This window comes from Artibeus jamaicensis, unplaced genomic scaffold (assembly GCF_021234435.1).
Source record: "Artibeus jamaicensis isolate MK-2021 breed Jamaican fruit bat unplaced genomic scaffold, CSHL_Jam_final scaffold_916, whole genome shotgun sequence".
Classification (NCBI taxonomy): domain Eukaryota; kingdom Metazoa; phylum Chordata; class Mammalia; order Chiroptera; family Phyllostomidae; genus Artibeus; species Artibeus jamaicensis.
In genome coordinates, this window is record NW_026522059.1 from 2,705,713 (window position 1) to 2,722,456 (window position 16,744).

Consider the following 16,744-nt stretch of genomic DNA (forward strand, 5'->3'; position numbering starts at 1 on the left):
CATCAGACAAGGAGTCCAAAGCCAGAGGGGGCTAGGTGACTTGTCCAAGGTCACACAAAGTAATATCCACGCTGGTGGTCTTACGTCAGATCACTATTCACTCCACACTGACTCATGAGGCGGGGCTGGAGGGCTGTTGATGTTGCAGAAAACAGCCACCACTGCTCTTTTCACGACCATGGTCTGGCCGGGCCTTTCGAGACAGCCCACCCGGAAGTCCCCGGACCACAGCAGGCAGCAGCTCACTGATTGGCAGGCGGCGGCAGCTGCCCCCAGTACAAACGGACGCACTGTTTGCCCATGGAGGGTGGTAGGTGAGGCCTAGGGGGAAGTCTAGGAACAAAATCACACTACCTGACACCAATTCTGTCCCTGTCTCAGTGGCAACCTCGGGTTGTGCTGGGAGCTGTCCGTGGTCCTGATATTTCCCCAGGAGCATCAAGCCAGAAAATATTTGGAAGTGTTCTTAGGGCAAACAATGTGTGTTGATGGTTCAGAAATAGCAATTAAAAAATAAAAGCAGGGCATAATTAAAAAGGCCCACAACCATAAAACCCTTTTGGTATAGTTTGAGTTAAATGATGTAAATCATTTGCCAATCTTGTAAAATGAGGCACTGTAAAGAGAACACCCACCCACCTACTGTTTGCTGCTTTTTAAGGAAACGGTTTGAGAATCCGGGAACCCTCACTGCCAACATCATAAAACCCCGAGTGATGGTAGAACATTTGCCCCAAGTTGTTTTTGTTTTGTTGTTCTGTGTCGGCCCGAGTGGCACTGTGCCTGGGCGGTGTCGGGTCTCGAAAAGTGAATGTGGAGAGTGTAAATCCGTTTGAGAAAAGATTTTAACAAACCAAGAGCAAACCTAGAGCATCATCCATTCTTCACCGGTTCCCAAGGGTCTTCACAAAACAGTCTTGACATCTTAACAGTGCATTACTGCCGTCTTTCATTTTCCTCAGGTAGAAAATAAGACCCGGTGATTGAGCTGTGCTTGAGTTGAATCAGTACTTAATAGAGTGTTTTGGGTCTCCTGATTAGACTTTTTTATATGACAACATATAAAATCTGTATACTTCTGAAATAAATGTTAAATATTTTTGCTTTTCTTCAAGAGGCTAAACTCACAGCCCTAAGAACACGTGGCGTAGAGATTAGGGGCTAAGACCTGGCCTCGGGAGCCGATGCCACGAGAAGCCTGGGCAGGGGATTTTGACAGTGCCAGGGCCACTCAACACTCAGCACAGACCCAGGGTGACACTCAGTGCTCGCCGGGTGGGAGTGACGCGCCGATGGCCTCACACAGACTTAGCTCTGGGTGACGGCAGTGTGTGTCTTTGATGAGCAAAGTCAGAAATGAAGGATTAATGTGACAACTAATGTAAAGACAATCTTTTGAATCATGAGGTTTGTCTCATGGGGAAAGATAGCAAATGTGACTGTTGGTAAGAGGTTTGGGGACCTCTGGACAAGAAGATGACCACCTGGTACAAGTGCCCATGGTCAGCGGCTCTCTTGCCCTGGGTCCTGTACCCACAACAGCCCTGGCGTTGTGCTCAGTGCTCTGTGGCAGGGACCTGGGTCTCGGGCAGTCTGGGGGAAGAGGGCAGAGGTTGGTCTGGACCTGGGTCTGTGAACTCCAAAGCCCCAATGTCATTTTCCCCAGCACGCTTCCTGTCGTGAATTCCTGAGTGTGGGTAACAGGACCAGAGTGAGCCCAGGCCAACACCCCAGTCTGTCCCACTATGCTCTGCCCTGGGCACTCACTGCCGGGGGGTGATGCCCAGAAAGGCAGGAGGTGCGGGCAGAGCACCCACTCTTTCTCACCAGAGACCCCTCCCTCCTGTGTGACATCCCATCCTTGCAGAAAACCTCTCCAGAAGGTGTAACGGTGTTTTTGTGTCTCGGATCTTTTAGGGAAAAGAAGGTCCTCCCGGCCCCGAAGGCCCGTCTGGGTTCCCTGGAGTCCCTGTAAGTGCCACCGAAGTGGGGAAGTCTGGTTTCTCTGCTGCACAGATCAGCAAGTGACAGTGCCTGTCACCACCTCGGAGGCAGACGTGGTCCCTGGGTGGGAGGTGTTGTGTATTCTAGGGCACGAGGGGAAGAATAACCCGCACAGAGAGTTAACTCTTGGTGCAGTTCATGTTCTTTTATGTGTGTGTGTGTTGTTTGCCTACTTAAATGGCGTTTTCACCTCTCTCCACACACGTGTGTGTTCATGTGCACATGTGTCTGTGCACATAAAGAGAGCTGCCGCACACACACACAGGGAGACAGGCTGAACGTGCACGTGTGTGCACGCGTGGTTGAGGTCATTACTCACTGTGACACTGTGAACATGTTTTCCATGCTGGTATCAGGCGTTTGCGAGTCTTCCCCCCGCTCTGTGTAATGAACGCCCCGCAGTGTACACTGTCATGCTTCTGTCACCTTGCACACCTCACCGCCGGTTGTCAAATCCACCACAGCCTGTTTGCACATGGAGTGCTTTTCTAATTCCTGGGTGACGGTCCCTAAAAGTGCGGTTCGCTTGTCTGAGTTCCATCACGTCTAAGGCTCTCCACACAAGCTGCGTGGTCACTGACCCCCGACGTTGCTCGGGGCTTGTTAACTCCACAGCCTCCCCCTGAGGTGGGGCCCTCCTCTGGGTCAGCGAGGAGGCTGGTCCAGAGAGGACGGGGGCTGCCCCCCACCCCCCACTGAGAACAAGGCCTGGCCTGGCCCTGCCCCCAGGGCGCATGCTCATGTTCCAGCCGCACTGGCTCACGGTTGGCTCCTAGGACACCTGGCAACTCCCCCTCCTGTGCCACAGGGCCTTTGCACATGCCTTTCTATCTGTCCAGGAAGCCCTCTCGTCACCCCTGGGGAGCAGTGGAGGCCTTGGACCTTCCCAGCCCCTCGTGGGCTCTGGGGGCCATGCAAAGGGCTGTCCTGTGGGCCATGCAGCCTCCTCCTCCTCTTTCTTGGCACCCGCTTCTCCCCTCCTACCCCCTCGGTCAATCCAGGGCCCAGATACCAGGTCCTGTCACCCCATGTCCAACCTCACAAACGTGTCCTGGAGCATCTTTTCTAGACCAATGGCAATAATAAAGCAACCACTGCGGTGACCTGCTTTTTCACTCTGTGCCAGATGCTGCAGACTGGCACCTGAGCCAGAATCTGGGGGTCAGGGAAAAGCCAGGACACCCACCCTGTTCTGCTGGGTGAACCCCTTCTGCATGCGATTGGACCCATGCATGTTCTCTCCTCCCCCATGGGACCTAAAGACACATAACCCATTTGAGTTTCTCTTGCAGGGAGCAGAAGGCAAAGAGGGCAGAGATGGGAAGCCGGGTCCCCCCGGAGAGCCGGTGAGTGACTCTGAATTCCTACCATTTACAGGCTGGGTTAGCGCCCCCTTGGGGACAGCTGTGCCGCACCTCAGAGCTGCTTGGCACCAGGCACCAGGAGGGGCATTTTCTGTGCCAGTGAGCCTGCCGGGTAATCGCTGCCGTCTCCACTGAGCAGCCAAGGACGCATACACGACGCATACACACACGCATACACCCACTGGGTCCCGGGACAGGAGGGGATGGGCCCGGAGTCACAGGAACCGGACAGAATTAGAGCCTGGGCCCTGTCGTCTGTCCTCTGCATTTTTTAAACTGCCCCAGGCAGCCTCCATCCGAAAGATGTGGGAGGGGACCTGAGGCAGGTGAGTCCGGGCCGGGGTGCAGATCTGATATTTGAAAAGCTGGTTATACCTGCCAAACGCCAGAGAGCTGCACCCGCTGGCCGCAGGGAGGACAGTCTGCCCCTTCTTCGACTTCCGCATCCAGCGGTGTGTGTGTTCTTCTTTCTCAACATCATCTGCCCGGGGACACGCGGTGAGCTGGGCTGTGTCTCTGTGGCCCTGGCTTCCGTACCTTCTCCACAGCGACCCCCAGGGCCCCCACTGGGGTGTGGGTGTCAGTGCTGCCTCAGACGAGGAGAGGAAGGCACAAAGAGGTGGGGCAGGCTGGCCGAGGTCCCCAGCCAGGGAGTGAAGGCCGGAGTTCGGGGTGCAGAGAGGCGGGAGCAAACTGCGGTGTGGTGTGCTCTCTGGTGGGGCTGGTGTGACGGTGCAGCGTCCCTGACATTATTGGTCTGCGTGGTCTGTATATGGAAGGCCTTTCCGGAAAGACCCGCGCCAGGCATGGGGCGCAGACTGGTCTAAGGCCAGGTCTGCTCTGGGTGAGCTGGCGCACAGGGATGCAGGCTGGTCTCCTGGCCCGGGTGGGACTCAGGGACTCGCACTCCAGCATCCACTGGTTGGTTCAGTCTGGAACATGAGCCTGTGACTGTCCTGACATTTGTCACTCTGAGCTGCTTTTGAAGACCTGGGCCCGGGAACAGGGGGTCTCAGGGACCCCCTAAGAGCAGACTGAAGATGAGGGTTTAGAGGCTGGTGGACTGTTGGGGGCGACCCCAGGAAGCACAGAGGGCAGGAGGAAGGGAGACAAGGAAGGAAAAAGCCCCTGACAGCAGGCCGGGGGCGGGGGAGTCCATCCAGCAGGCAGCTGGCTCAGTCCTGCTGGGCACCCAGAGGACTCGTGAGACAGGCCTGCAGCTGGGCTCGCACCCTGGCCGGGGTCCGGGAGGCCGCACTGTTCAGCAGGGCGCTGCAGCCTGTTCTGACTGAGGATTTCTCCCAGAGCCATTGCTTCTGTGCTCTGGACCTTCGCACCTCAAGGTCAGGCACGCGGAGGCCGTCTGTGCCTGGCCTTCGGTCTGGCAGGAGCCATGTGTCCAACAGAGGACAGGTGCCCTCCCTTGTGAGTGAGGACGGGGTTGGGCGGCAAGTAAAGACGGCAGGTGGTTGCTCTATAGTTTGACTTATTCAGTTTCTATACTTTGGGGACATGGATGGATAGGTAGACAGTAGATGGACAGATGGATGGATGCACAGAGGGATGGTTAGGGAGGCAGCCTTTCGAGTTGCCTGCTGCATAACTTTTATGAGGAGTCACTCGAACAATAATTATGATACAGAATGAGGTAGAGACCCTGGAGCTGAGGCCTGGCCCAGCGCCCCTGCTGGCTGACCTGGAGCAGATCAGCTGCCCTCTCTGTGCCTGGGGGTGAGCAACAGCACCTCCCTCGCTCGCTGGGCTGCAGTGAGGACTCGGTGATGTAATCACGGGAAGCGTTCGCCCACACCTGGTGTGTGGAGAACCCTCACCGTGGCTGGCTGTCAGCATTTTCCTGCTGGTAACTTGGGCCAGTGATGGGGTGGCCACTCCCCCTGACTAGGGGCCAGGCTGGGCCCCTCTTCCCTGGGTCACAGACACCCACGAGGCAGGATGGTTTTGCATATGCAACTGAGAGGCAGGTGCAGGAAGGGGAAGGGCACCCTGAGATCGCACGGCTGGGTGTAGATGAGAGACCGACCAAAAACTGACCCGAGCCTTGTACCCACCCCCTTTCTCTCTGCAATTTGTTTCTCGGAATCCAACTATGCTTTTTTCTCCCTCCTTTCTGCACATCTGACCCTTGTGGTTACAAGCTGTGCCAGTGAGGGGCCACTCTGGGGAAATGGGCACGCCCCCAGCTACAGGGAAGGTGGGGCCAGGCCACTGCCCCAGCCCCACCCCCACCATGACTTTGTTGGGGCTTTAGCCCCTGTCACTCCCCTGCTTCCATTCGTGGCTGGTTCTCCCCAGGGCAGTACGGAGCTGCTGGTAGCCAAGGAGGCTGAGCAGCAGAGGTGTCCCCACGGCTTCTGCACAGTGGACAGGGGTGGAGTGGGGATGGCTGAGGGATTGCGGGGCCTTGTCAGGCGGGCGCTGCTGCGGGGAGCAGAGCGGCCTTCTGGGGTGGAACGCATCTGGGGTTTGGGCCGGCCGGCCCTGTGCCCTGTGTCAACTCGGCCAAGTTTCTTTGAGCCTCGGCCGTCTGTGAAGTGCAGGAAGTGCAGTCGTTACTAGCTGCCTTGAGAATGAAGTCGTTTGTAACGAGGATGTTGACACAATTTCTCAGCCAGCCCAGAACATGTCTGAGAACACAAAGGGGCCCACGGGCTCATCACTGTGGAGACGACACTCTGTAACCAGACCCACCCCAGGGAGACCAGAATGTAGCCTGCCAGGAGCCAGGGTGGGGACTTGTATGGATGACAGTGGAGCATAGAGCCAGGGGAAGGGCTGACAGGGGGACAGTGACAGGCCTGTGGGGACGTAGGGGCCCAGGCAGGAGAGAGTCTATAGGAAAATCTTCAAAGTGCCACCTCATGTCTTTCTTTTCCTCTTCACTCCCAGGGCAAGGCGGGCGAGCCGGGGCTGCCAGGACCAGAGGGTGCCCGAGGCCCCCCCGTAAGTGCCCCGTGTGCATATGAGTATGTGTGTGTGCATGCATTGTGTGGGTGTATGTGTGTGCGTGCATTGTGTGGGTGTATGCGTGTGCATGCATTGTGTGGGTGTATGTGTGTGCGTGCATTGTGTGGGTGTATGCGTGTGCGTGCATTGTGTGGGTGTATGCGTGCGTGTGCGTGTGCACCCCGGTGGAATAAAGCCATCGGCCTCGTGGCCAACACAGTGCATGGAGGTGCCCCCACCGCCCGACCCTGGGGTCCAGAGTTCCTCTCCTTCAAGACTTTGGGGCTCCAAGGTGACAAATGCAGTTCTTTCAGAGCCCGCAGCTATAGAAGCTATTTTCCAAAGTGCCACCACTGTGAGTAGGTCATTGCTTTATATTTTCCTTTGTTGTTGGCCTATTTATTGTCATTTAAATGGGCTTTCTCTGGATGAAAGGACCTAAAAATGAGTCAATTTTAGTTTTGCACATTTTTCATCGCTAAGAGTTTTTTACCAGCTGTAACAGTAACCCTTTCTCATTGCAAAACAGTAACAATGAGGATGGTAATACTTAAAAAATACTAAAAATAACGTAATGGAGGAGAAAATTGCATTACTTACAATTCTACCCCACACAGAGGTGAAGCTCGGTTAACATTCCGAGGTATTTTCTCTGGTCCTTTTTTCTACGCGTGAGCCCTGAAATCAACACACCCAAACCTGGTTGTCAAACGATTATAGGTGTAATATACATAGATACTTTTCTATAAAAATGAACTCAACCTATATATTTTGGGGTTGTTGAGTTTCTTTTGTTGTTTTTTTGCTAAATGCTTTACTCCATACTTTTAAAATTGTTTACATAATTTTTTAAATTTGTTTTTGGCAAAAATATGATTTTTAATGAAGATTTAAAAAATTCTAAATCTACCTGTTTGGCAAGGAAGTCAAAATGCTAGTTCTCTCTCCTTAGTGTGTTTTTCTGTAAAAACAAAAACAACCAATAACTCACCTGGCTTGCATTTAATATGGAGGAAATAAAGCACACAATCAATTTCCTTTTGGCTGAATGGCTTTTGCCTGATTGCAGCGGGCGACGCCCCCTGAGAGGGGAGAGTACCACTTTCTACCGGGGATTTCAGTGCAGAATTGGTGATTTCTGTTAGGGCGGTTCCCGGCCTGTTGGGTGGGAGGGGACTCCTTCTAGGTCAGAGATCAGTTTGGGGGCTGTTTGGGGGCTGCAAGGAATCCGAGCTCAGCGCAGGGGCGGAGTCTGGAGCCCCAGCAGGTGGAGGAAGCCCCGCCTCCTTCATCCTGTTGGGCATGAGTCAGGCGAAGCTCTCAGGAATGAAATGAGTTCTGAGGCAGACAGCCTTGGGTTCAGCCTTCACGTTTCCATGTATTAACAACTGCGGCCTTGGTCAGGGGGCCACTCTGAACCTGTTTCTTCTTCTATGAACTGAGGGTCAGCAGGGCTCCCACTTCCGTAGGGCAGTTGTGAATCCTGAAGGAGAAGAGAAAATATGAAAATTTCCAGCCCAGGGTCCTGCACATTGTGTGTGTGTCCCTCAGTCGGTCCTTTGGTCCCTGGTTGTGCAGGAGGAGAGCACAGCAGGTGTCTCTGCCTCCGAGCTGGCTGGACCTGGGATTCCAGTGTCCTTGAGGAAGATGCTGGGGCGCAGGCAGGACAGGAAGAGAGGACCGGCCTGCTTCAGGCAGCCGAGAGCACAATTCACCTTTTATGCAGTCCCGTCTGCAGCCTGCAGAAGCGGGCTCCTGGAAATTGAGTCACAGCGGAGGGAAGAGGGGCACCCGGGGTTTACAGGCAGACGGCAGAGCTGTGGGTGCCGCCCAGACCTGCCTCCAGAGCCACCCCGGCTCCATCTCACGTGGCGGCACGTGAGGCCCCTTTCCGCAGGTCGTGAGTCCTGAGTCAGCCAGGTGGGCATTTCCTTGGTTCCCACTTCCTGGATGGCGGTGGTAGGAGGCCCAGGGGCGAGCTGACTTCTCCCAGGTCACAGTGGTGGAATCTGGAATAAAATCTGAGATGACTTCCTCACCCTCATCCCCCTCCTCCTCATGAGCCACTGATACTTCGTGTCACGGCACCAGGTGACAGGTGTGTGTGAGGTCGCCCCAGCTCAGCAGGACGGGACTCAGCCCCGGTATCAGAGGGAGACCTGGAGTGCAGCCGCTCACTCAGCTCAGGGCTTCGCAGGGACCCGAGGCCGCCCGGCTGGGCTCTGCTCCTTTGTCCCCTGCCTCGCCCAGGAGCCATGCAGAGGGTGCCCCAGAGAGTGGAGTGAGGTCGGGCAGATGAGGAACAAGAATGTGGTCAGAGTCAGGAGGTGCTGAGGCAGCCCTGCCCAGGCTGCGGACTGAGTCCGGGGGAAGGGCCTAGCCACTGGTCAGCAGGCTTCAGGGACATTTCTAGGACATGGCAGGTGCCGGGCACACAGCAGAGCTTCGCACCTCACGGCCCATCCATCTGGGGTGAAGGGAGTCAGGATCTGGCTGGACCCCTTCCCCCCACCAACCCTCTGTCCCCCCTGCCCCCCGCCAGGTGCCTGCCCCTCCCCTGTGCCAGCCTGCTCTGCAGTGGAGTAACTGCATTCTTTCCTCCAGGGCTTCAAGGGACACACAGGTGATTCTGGCGCACCTGGCCCCCGGGTAAGTGGCTGTCTGGCCCTGGAGGTTGTCCCAGTGGACCTGAGCTGGCCCTTCCAGACACTGGCCTCGGGGCCCTGCAGACCCCAGCGCAGGGCCCGGACTCGGTGGGCGCTCTCTGGCAGGCCTGCTCCTGGGTCCTCCCCTCTCTGATGCTCAGAGACGCTGGCTGAGGCAGCTGGAGTTCTGGGCCTTTCTCTCTAACAGCAGGTATTTTGTTTCTGCTTTGCTCACCTAGGGAGAGCCTGGTGCCATGGGGCCCCCCGGCCGGGAAGGGTCACCAGGAAAAGATGTAAGTCTGGGGCCTGGGAAGCGTCTTAGAAGAAATCCAGTCCATTTCCACATCATTCCTCAGCAGCAGGATCCATTTTACAAAACCGGGCTACTCTGCGGGGTCCCCTGCGTGCAGCTAAAAGCAGCTGCTTGGGCCCGGCCGGGCTTCTCTCCAGCCTGGACTCCCAAGGGCCCCTCAGACCCTCGGGGACAGTTTGAAAACCCTGGCCTGGCCACCCCACCTGCTTGCACTTACAGAAAGGGGCTGCCAGGCGCTCCCAGGCTGGCAAGGCAGGGCAGGGTGCCACTGGGACAGGACCCTAGGACACCAGATGGCAGGCAGCTTGCCCTTCCCACCTCGTCATTGTCCGACTCTTTCCGTTTACACTGCCTTCTCTAGACTCTGCTTTCTGTGGCAGCCTGGCCGAGCTTCTGTTTCTACCCACGAAGTCCACTAGAGGTGGTGATGGTAGATCGCCACTCCTTTGTCCCCTAGAAGGTGCTGCACACGTGGGTGACATTGTTCCTACTGTGGGGACCGAGGCAGGGACAGGTCCAGGTGACAGCCCAGTGAGCAGGAGCAGACAGACGCCCAGGAGCGCTTGCCTTCCCTGGTGGCTCCCCTGTGTTGAGGTGGCACTTGTGTAGCCCCCGGGGAACCAGAGGGAGCCCTGAGCGAGCCAGCGAGCGGACCGGCACGTACACTCGCTCACGTGTTCACTCAGCTGCGAGATGGGCTGGCCGTGGCTGCAGTGACGGGCAGTCAACCAGGAAACATGCTGGACACAGTGCTTGGCCCCTTTAAGGGGTGACGTGGTGAACTTTGGCCCACATTCGGCTGAGCCGCGTGACCCTCATGCAGTGACCCCGTGATAACTTGACTCTGTCTCTGTTTCAGGGTGACGCTGGACCCACAGGGCCACAGGGCCCCCAGGGACTGAGGGGCCCGCCGGTGAGTTTTGCTTGGAGACCTGTCTGTGCTCTCTTTGAGCAGGGCCTGTGACCATGGTGACGTGTGGCCGGCTCGTCCTGGCAGCCCTCTGAGTTGTAAAAGTGTCAGTGTGACTCAGCAGTCAGAAAGCATCACTGCCTGAAGCCCCCTTTGGCCCCCCACCCCCCACTCCCACCCCTAACCCCTGGGCTCTTTTCTGGAGCACCCACCCACCTGGCAAGGACCGGGGCCCTCTGGGGCATGTGTTCCCCGAGTGCCACCCCCCAGTGGGGCACACATGAGTTCTTGGGGTGCCCAAGACTCTTCGTAGATCAAACACAGATGTGCCTCCAGACTGAGACACACATGAGGTGTTGCTGTGATGTCCACGCTACACGGGGGCCTTTTAGGAGGAAGTACGAAGGCACCACGGTGGCCCCAGGCCCACGGAGGCACCCCCTGCGCCCCTTCTGTCCTGGCATCGGGCTTCTGCATCCAGGGTCCCCGGGTCACGTTATCTGAGCTGGGCTCCTGTCCCCTTCTTCCGCCTCATGTGGGCTGGGTGAGGTTCTTCCCCTCTCCCGGGCCTCAGTTTCCTCACCTGTCGATTGGGGGCGGTGGTAAGAATCCAGTGAGTTCATCTGGGGAGGAGGTAGGACAGCGGCCAGTGCCCGCAGTGAGGGCCCGGGAGCCCCACGCGGTCTGTTCCGGGGGAAGGCAGTCCTCTCGCTCTGTTTCCTTCTCCGATGGCAGAGTGGCACTCGGCAGCCCCCCAATGCATGCAGGGCTTTTGGGGGCACAGGCGAGGCTGAGGGAGGGACATTTTGGGAACAGTGGGTGCCCCAGGACAGGTGTACATGGTGCCGGGTGCCGGTGGCAGGCCCAGGGGAGGCCAGGAGGGACCTCACATGGCACCTGCAGGGGCAAGGCTTTCCCTGAAGGGCCTGGGTCCCCGAAGGAGATCTTGGGGTTTTCTAACTTGTCCCCATCAACTCTGAGGGACGTTGTAAAGAATTTGTAACCAACAATCAATGGCTGATGTTCACTATGATGAATTTTCTTGAACTTGATAAAGCGGGGTCCGGTTTTTCTCCGGTGACCTCATTCTCACCAGCTGGGGTGCTACCTGGGCTTCCCTGACTGAGGAGAAGGCCACTGCACAGCCCACAGCTGGATGCCGGGCATTCAGGGACATGGGCAGGGCCCGGGGCTGGGGACTGGCCGGGCACACACAGCACTCACGCCTGAGTCCTGCCCAAACCCTGTGAGGCGGGCCCTGTTACTGCCGCGCTCACAGATGAGAGACACGGGCACAGAGAAGTGGGGGGCCTTGCCTAAGGCCACACAGCTGCTGCGGGGCAGAGCCCGGGTCTGGGCTCAGGCAGTTGGGCTGACACATGCAGCTTCATCTAGCACCTTCCTGGGCCCGTGGTTTTGAGATTTCCTCGATCACCTGGCAGGAGTTTGGAGCGAAGAGCTGTTGAGGGGATGCTGTGTGTGGCCTCTGGTCCTGACAGTCACAGATCCGGAGAGGGTCTCCGAGACCTATGCTCCAGGGACCTGGAGGGAGCCAGGTCTCAGCCCCAGTGCACAGGTGACAGGCGGCAGCCCAGAGCTGCCCCTCCGGTGTGAGTTGCTGTGCTGGCCGAGAGCTAGCGTGTCTTGGCCCTTGTCCTCCCTGCAGGCGGAGGGGACCGAGGGAGGAGGAGGGGAGGTATAATTAGCCCAGGGATGAGCAGGAGTGTGTGTTTTTAGAGGCGCACAGATGGGTTGGTGGGTGGGTGGAGGGAGGTGCGGGGAGGAGGGGTGGGCAGTATTCCCTGGAAGGGGCGAGCGGGGGTGGTCCCACACACAGGCTGGCCCTGTGCTTCCTCGTGCCTCAGTTTCCCCATCTGTGCCACAGGGGGAAAGACAGGGGCATGATGTGATTCTGTCAGGATCTGGTGAGATGAGGCAGATGAACCCTCACGATCACATGTGCCCTTTGAGGCACAGGTAGAGGCTGTATTTATGACCCCTGACGGACAGGCCTTGTCCTCACCGAGGCTGGGTTAGCACGAGGTGGGCACTGTGTTGGCTGGGTTTGAAGCCCCCCTTCCCTCTCTGGTGGGTGGCATCCCATTTCTATGCACGATTGGGGTTTGCCTCCGCTGTGAGCAGCGGGCCACTGCACATGGGCCTGGCGTGTAGGGAGGTCCTGGGCTGGGTTGGCTTCTTTTCCCCATAATCTGTTTCCAGGCAGCGGGCACGTCTGAACACGCACGGCTCAGACCGTAGGGCATCAGCGCCCTTGGGTGAAAGGACACGTGCAGAGCGGGCTCCGTGTGTTCCCTGCCACTCCCCTGGCACAGCGCCCCCTGCGGGTCTGGCTCTGTGCTCCATGCTGGGCACAGAGAGAGCAGAGGCCCTTGCTGTGCCTGTGGGCTGCTCCTGGTGGCGGGGGGGACAAGGTCCATGCTGAAACCGCCCAGCAGGGGGTAGGGAAGTGGTGAGCAGAGGACGTGACCCACCCTCCTGGCGAAGCTGAGATCCCAGGCTTAACAGGAAGTCGTCTGATCCTCAAGGTGGGGGTCGGGGTGTGGAGCTGAGAGCCTCGTTGGCCGTTCTGGTTTCTATGCTCCCAGGAACCTGACTGGCTAAGCGTCTGTGTCAAATCACAGAGGCGCACAGAACACCCCCAGTCAGCGCATCCCGGAGTGGAAGGGTCGGCCCTAGAGTCTGGAGTGAACGGGCCTTGTGTTGGGCGCTTGCAGGACCCTGGATGGGCCACGGCCCACCCCACCCCCCATGTCTCAGCATCTGCGTCTGCTTCGTGGGGACACACGGTGCCCTTGGGGTGGTGTGTGCCAAGACCAGTGTGCACACGTGCTCCTTGAGCAGCCGGGACGACATGGCTGGGGCGTGAGCGGTCAGTGTCGGCCGGAGGCTCTGCTCCTCCAGGTGGCATCTGAGCCGAAGGAGGGGCGGGGGCGAGCGTGGTCAGGCCCGTCTGCGTGTGCTGCCAGGGTGCCCGCCACCGAGGGAGGCCTTCGGGGGTGCGTGGACTGACTCAGCTGATTCACTATCATGAGCTGCTTTCACAAGCTCCTGTGGGTCACGAAGGGGCTTACTGAGACCCCTGGGGTGGGTCACAGCTCTGGGTGTGAAGCCAGCCCCCGTCCCCCCATCTGGCAGCCTCTCCTTTCCGTCCTCCTGCTCCCTGACGTCTGGGCAGAGGGTCCCTGCAGTTACCACCTCTGTCTCTTCCCCCAGGGTAAGAGTGGACCACCCGGATCTGCCGGGGAGCCCGGCCTCCCAGGAAACCCCGTGAGTACTCGCCGCTGCTGCCGGACAGGTCAGGGCATGGGGCTCACATCACAGGGGCTCCGGTCTCCACCCCCAGAGGCAGCGATGGGGAAACAGGGTCTGTTGGTAGACGCGGGCCATGGAGGCAGGAGGAGGCAGGAAGGACTTCAAGTTCAAAACAAGTGCAACTAATGCGGTTGGCTCCCTGTGGGCTACAACCCAGTGCACCCCGAGGGACAAAACAATTAAAGGCTGTTTAAAAACGAGTCATAAGGTTGCCCTGCGGGTGTTAGGTGTCTTCAGAAGATGAGAAGGCGGGGTCAGGCTGGCCGGCCCGACCGTCTCTCACGGCAGGGTCAGCGGGCAGCGTGGGAATGGCTGTCACACAGATTTGGTGAAGGGTCCTCCTGCTGCTAGGAGTGGGGGAGGGGAGGGCAACAAGGAAGGGCAGTTACGGGGAGAAGGAGGGTGGCCTTTGTAGTCGGTGACGTCCCAGACACTGGACAGAGGATTCAGGATTCAGGGTTCCGGTCCGGTAGAGGGGAGACATGCTGGGAAAGTCGGTCTCTGGTGGATTCTGGGCATGTCAAACTCAGAGCCTGTCTGTGAGTCTCCGCCCAGCCCAGCCTCCTGCACTTTTATTTGCTCACATGGGCAGCCCTGTTCAGAAGACCACCCTCAGGGTATGCCCGCTAACTGCTGTCCCCTGGAAATTGGGGTGACCAGTCCATCCTGGTTTGCCAGAAAGCTCCCCGGCTTTAGCACTGAACATCCTGCGTCATTCCCAGGCAAACCGGGCTTCTGGCCACCCCAGTAGGGCCCCATCTTCCTGTGGGCCCAGGGGCAGCCACCCTCTAGCTCCTTGGTGAAGGTGGTGGCCTCCCTCTGGAGCCGTGGTGTGGGGCTTGTCACCGCTGGTGTGACAGAGAGGGTGGGGAGGTTGGGTCGTGAGCCTGGGCTCACAGCCATGGCAGTCGGCCCCGGCAGAGCTGACTCACATGCGGTGGCTTCCCAGAAAGGTTGGAACTGAAAGATTCCCAAAAGCTTCTCCCAAGAAGTGACGCTTCCAGGGCATGCGCCTCGGTGTCCTGTCGGGACGATGCCTAGAGCCTCAGGCGGGCCATCTAGGACCACACATGTATCAGGGCGTTTTGCTAAATGCAGGGTCCAGCAGAAGGAACACCTGCGTGAGCATGGTGGGTAGGGCAATAATAACACAGGTGTGATAATTTATAGTTTTCATGTGAACATTTCACCTGTCACACGGTGTGCTTGAGTGTGCTATTGTTATGGTACAGAATGACGTGCTTATGGTTTTGTAATAGAAGATTTTGTAATGAAACGGGTGTTATTTGCACTGGACCCTGTATTTTGTCCTATTTTATCTCTGTTCCTTTGAGTAGAAAGGCCACTGCTTACGGAGACACTGCCTGTCTTGGTCCCCAGCCAGTGACAGCAGTATGGGCACCTACTGTGCCCAGTCTCTCCCTGACCCCTCCCCCTCCACCCCAGGAAAGCATCTTGTCCTCTGTCTTGTTGATGTGTCAAGCCGCCAGAAAGCAAAGGGGTCACAAGCTTTCTGAGTCTGCTTTCTGAGCTGGCCCTGACCTTGAAGGATTAATCCAGTTTTCCCTCTGCAGGGCCTGAAGGGAAACAAAGGAGAAAATGGCAGCCCGGGACTCCCTGGCTTCCTGGGTCCCCGTGGACCTCCGGTAAGCAGAGAACCCTGGTGGGGCCAAGATGCCTGGCTCTGGGGTGAGGTTCACATTCAGGACGTGCCTTCCACTGCCCATGGTCAGTTCTGAGTGCTTTATAAGTGTTAACACATTTAAATCTTGTGGTATCCCCATGAGGCAGGTATGGCTACTATTCCCATTTGGCAGATGAGGAAACTGAGGCACAGATGACTTAAGGATGTTATAAGGAGGTTGTCCAAGTCATAGGTCCAGTAATTGGAGGAGACAAGACTTGAACTTGGGAAGGCTGGCTCCAGAGCCCAGAGTCTTCTTGGTGTCTTAGTTCACTCGCTGAGCCTCCTCCTCAGAGGGGTCCCCTGCCTGTCACAGCCGGACGGTTTCTACGGTGGGCACCCCGGAAGCCCGGTGAAGGGCCGACAGCCCAGACCCGGGGGTCCCACCCCATCTGGAACTTCTCCTTTGTCTGTGCTGCACAGGCCGACCAGACAGCCCCGCGTGGGGCGTCCTCGGTGGGCTGGGCCGTCGCTTGTCATCTTCGCTGGGACGTGACTTTGCTGGAGGTGTGGTTGGCAAACGCCCTGTCACTTGCGATGTGCTGATGCTGCCGAGCTAACCGATGCCGTGTTCTGTCCCACAGGGGGAGCCCGGAGAGAAGGGAGCCCCGGGCAAGGAGGCAAGTCTCTCGTCCCCTGGGTGGCCCTGTCCTGTGGGAGATGCAGGGCCAGCTGCGTGGCGGTGGGTGCGGGGGTGAAGGTGGCTTCCCATGGGGCCCTGGACTTAGCCAAGCTCCACACTTGCTCAAATGCTTTCTGAACAAGGTGTACATTTTAGATTTGCGAGGGGCCCTCAGAGTCTGTAGCCAGGCCAGGGAGCCCCCCGCCTCTGTCCAACATCCTTAGCCACCTCTACTCCCCTCCACCGTAATGTTCTTGGGTCTGGAACATACATGGGATCACGTCACTTCAGTTGGCACCTGAGCTCGGTCCCCAGGGCACCCGCCTGCTCCACCTCCCGTGAGCTCCAGTCCCTCCGGCCTTTTAGTTCTGAAACACGTCAAGTTCTTTCCGAACGGCATCCGTATACTGGGCGCGCATTTCCAAAAGCCCTTGCCCTCCCCGTTTGCTGACTCCCCTTGGCCACGACAAGCAAAGCAGACACCTGGCTATGCTGTGTCTGGTCACCCCGCTCTGTTTGCCATGGCCCAGGTTCAACACGTTTGATAGAGTGTGAGTGGAAGGATGAATGAATGCTAAGAAAACACCCCCGGGCCATGTGTGCAAGTCCTGTGGGAATCGGCCTGGCCATTCCAAAGCCTGCACATGGCCTTTGAGTAAGGAAGACTGTGTCACTCTGCCTGTTTGGGTCCCTTTCTGAACTAGACAAGGGTGCGGCGACTTCCTTGAAGCCAGGTCAAAGGGCCCCATAAGCAGGGGGCGTTTGCTCCTCCCCAGCCTTGCTTCCTGCTCACAGGCGCACCGCTCACTCACTGGCCGTCCTTGCTCCCTCCTGCTCACCACCAGCTCCCCTCGGCTCACAGCTGCCCACTGTGGCACCTTCTCTTCCTTGGGGTCCCTGCGGCC

The 16,744-nt window shown here is 57.8% G+C and overlaps 1 protein-coding gene across 1 annotated transcript in view; it reads left to right on the forward strand.

Annotated features, from left to right (window-relative positions):
* Nucleotides 1-16,744, forward strand: part of COL22A1 (collagen type XXII alpha 1 chain) — a 166,270-nt gene that overhangs the window by 139,150 nt on the left and 10,376 nt on the right. The window contains exons 49-57 of the mRNA XM_037166749.2: nt 1,918-1,971; nt 3,297-3,350; nt 6,276-6,329; nt 8,937-8,981; nt 9,217-9,270; nt 10,150-10,203; nt 13,435-13,488; nt 15,108-15,179; nt 15,802-15,837. Of these exons, the coding sequence (XP_037022644.2) occupies nt 1,918-1,971; nt 3,297-3,350; nt 6,276-6,329; nt 8,937-8,981; nt 9,217-9,270; nt 10,150-10,203; nt 13,435-13,488; nt 15,108-15,179; nt 15,802-15,837 (477 nt within the window). The remainder of the gene's footprint in view (nt 1-1,917; nt 1,972-3,296; nt 3,351-6,275; nt 6,330-8,936; nt 8,982-9,216; nt 9,271-10,149; nt 10,204-13,434; nt 13,489-15,107; nt 15,180-15,801; nt 15,838-16,744) is intronic.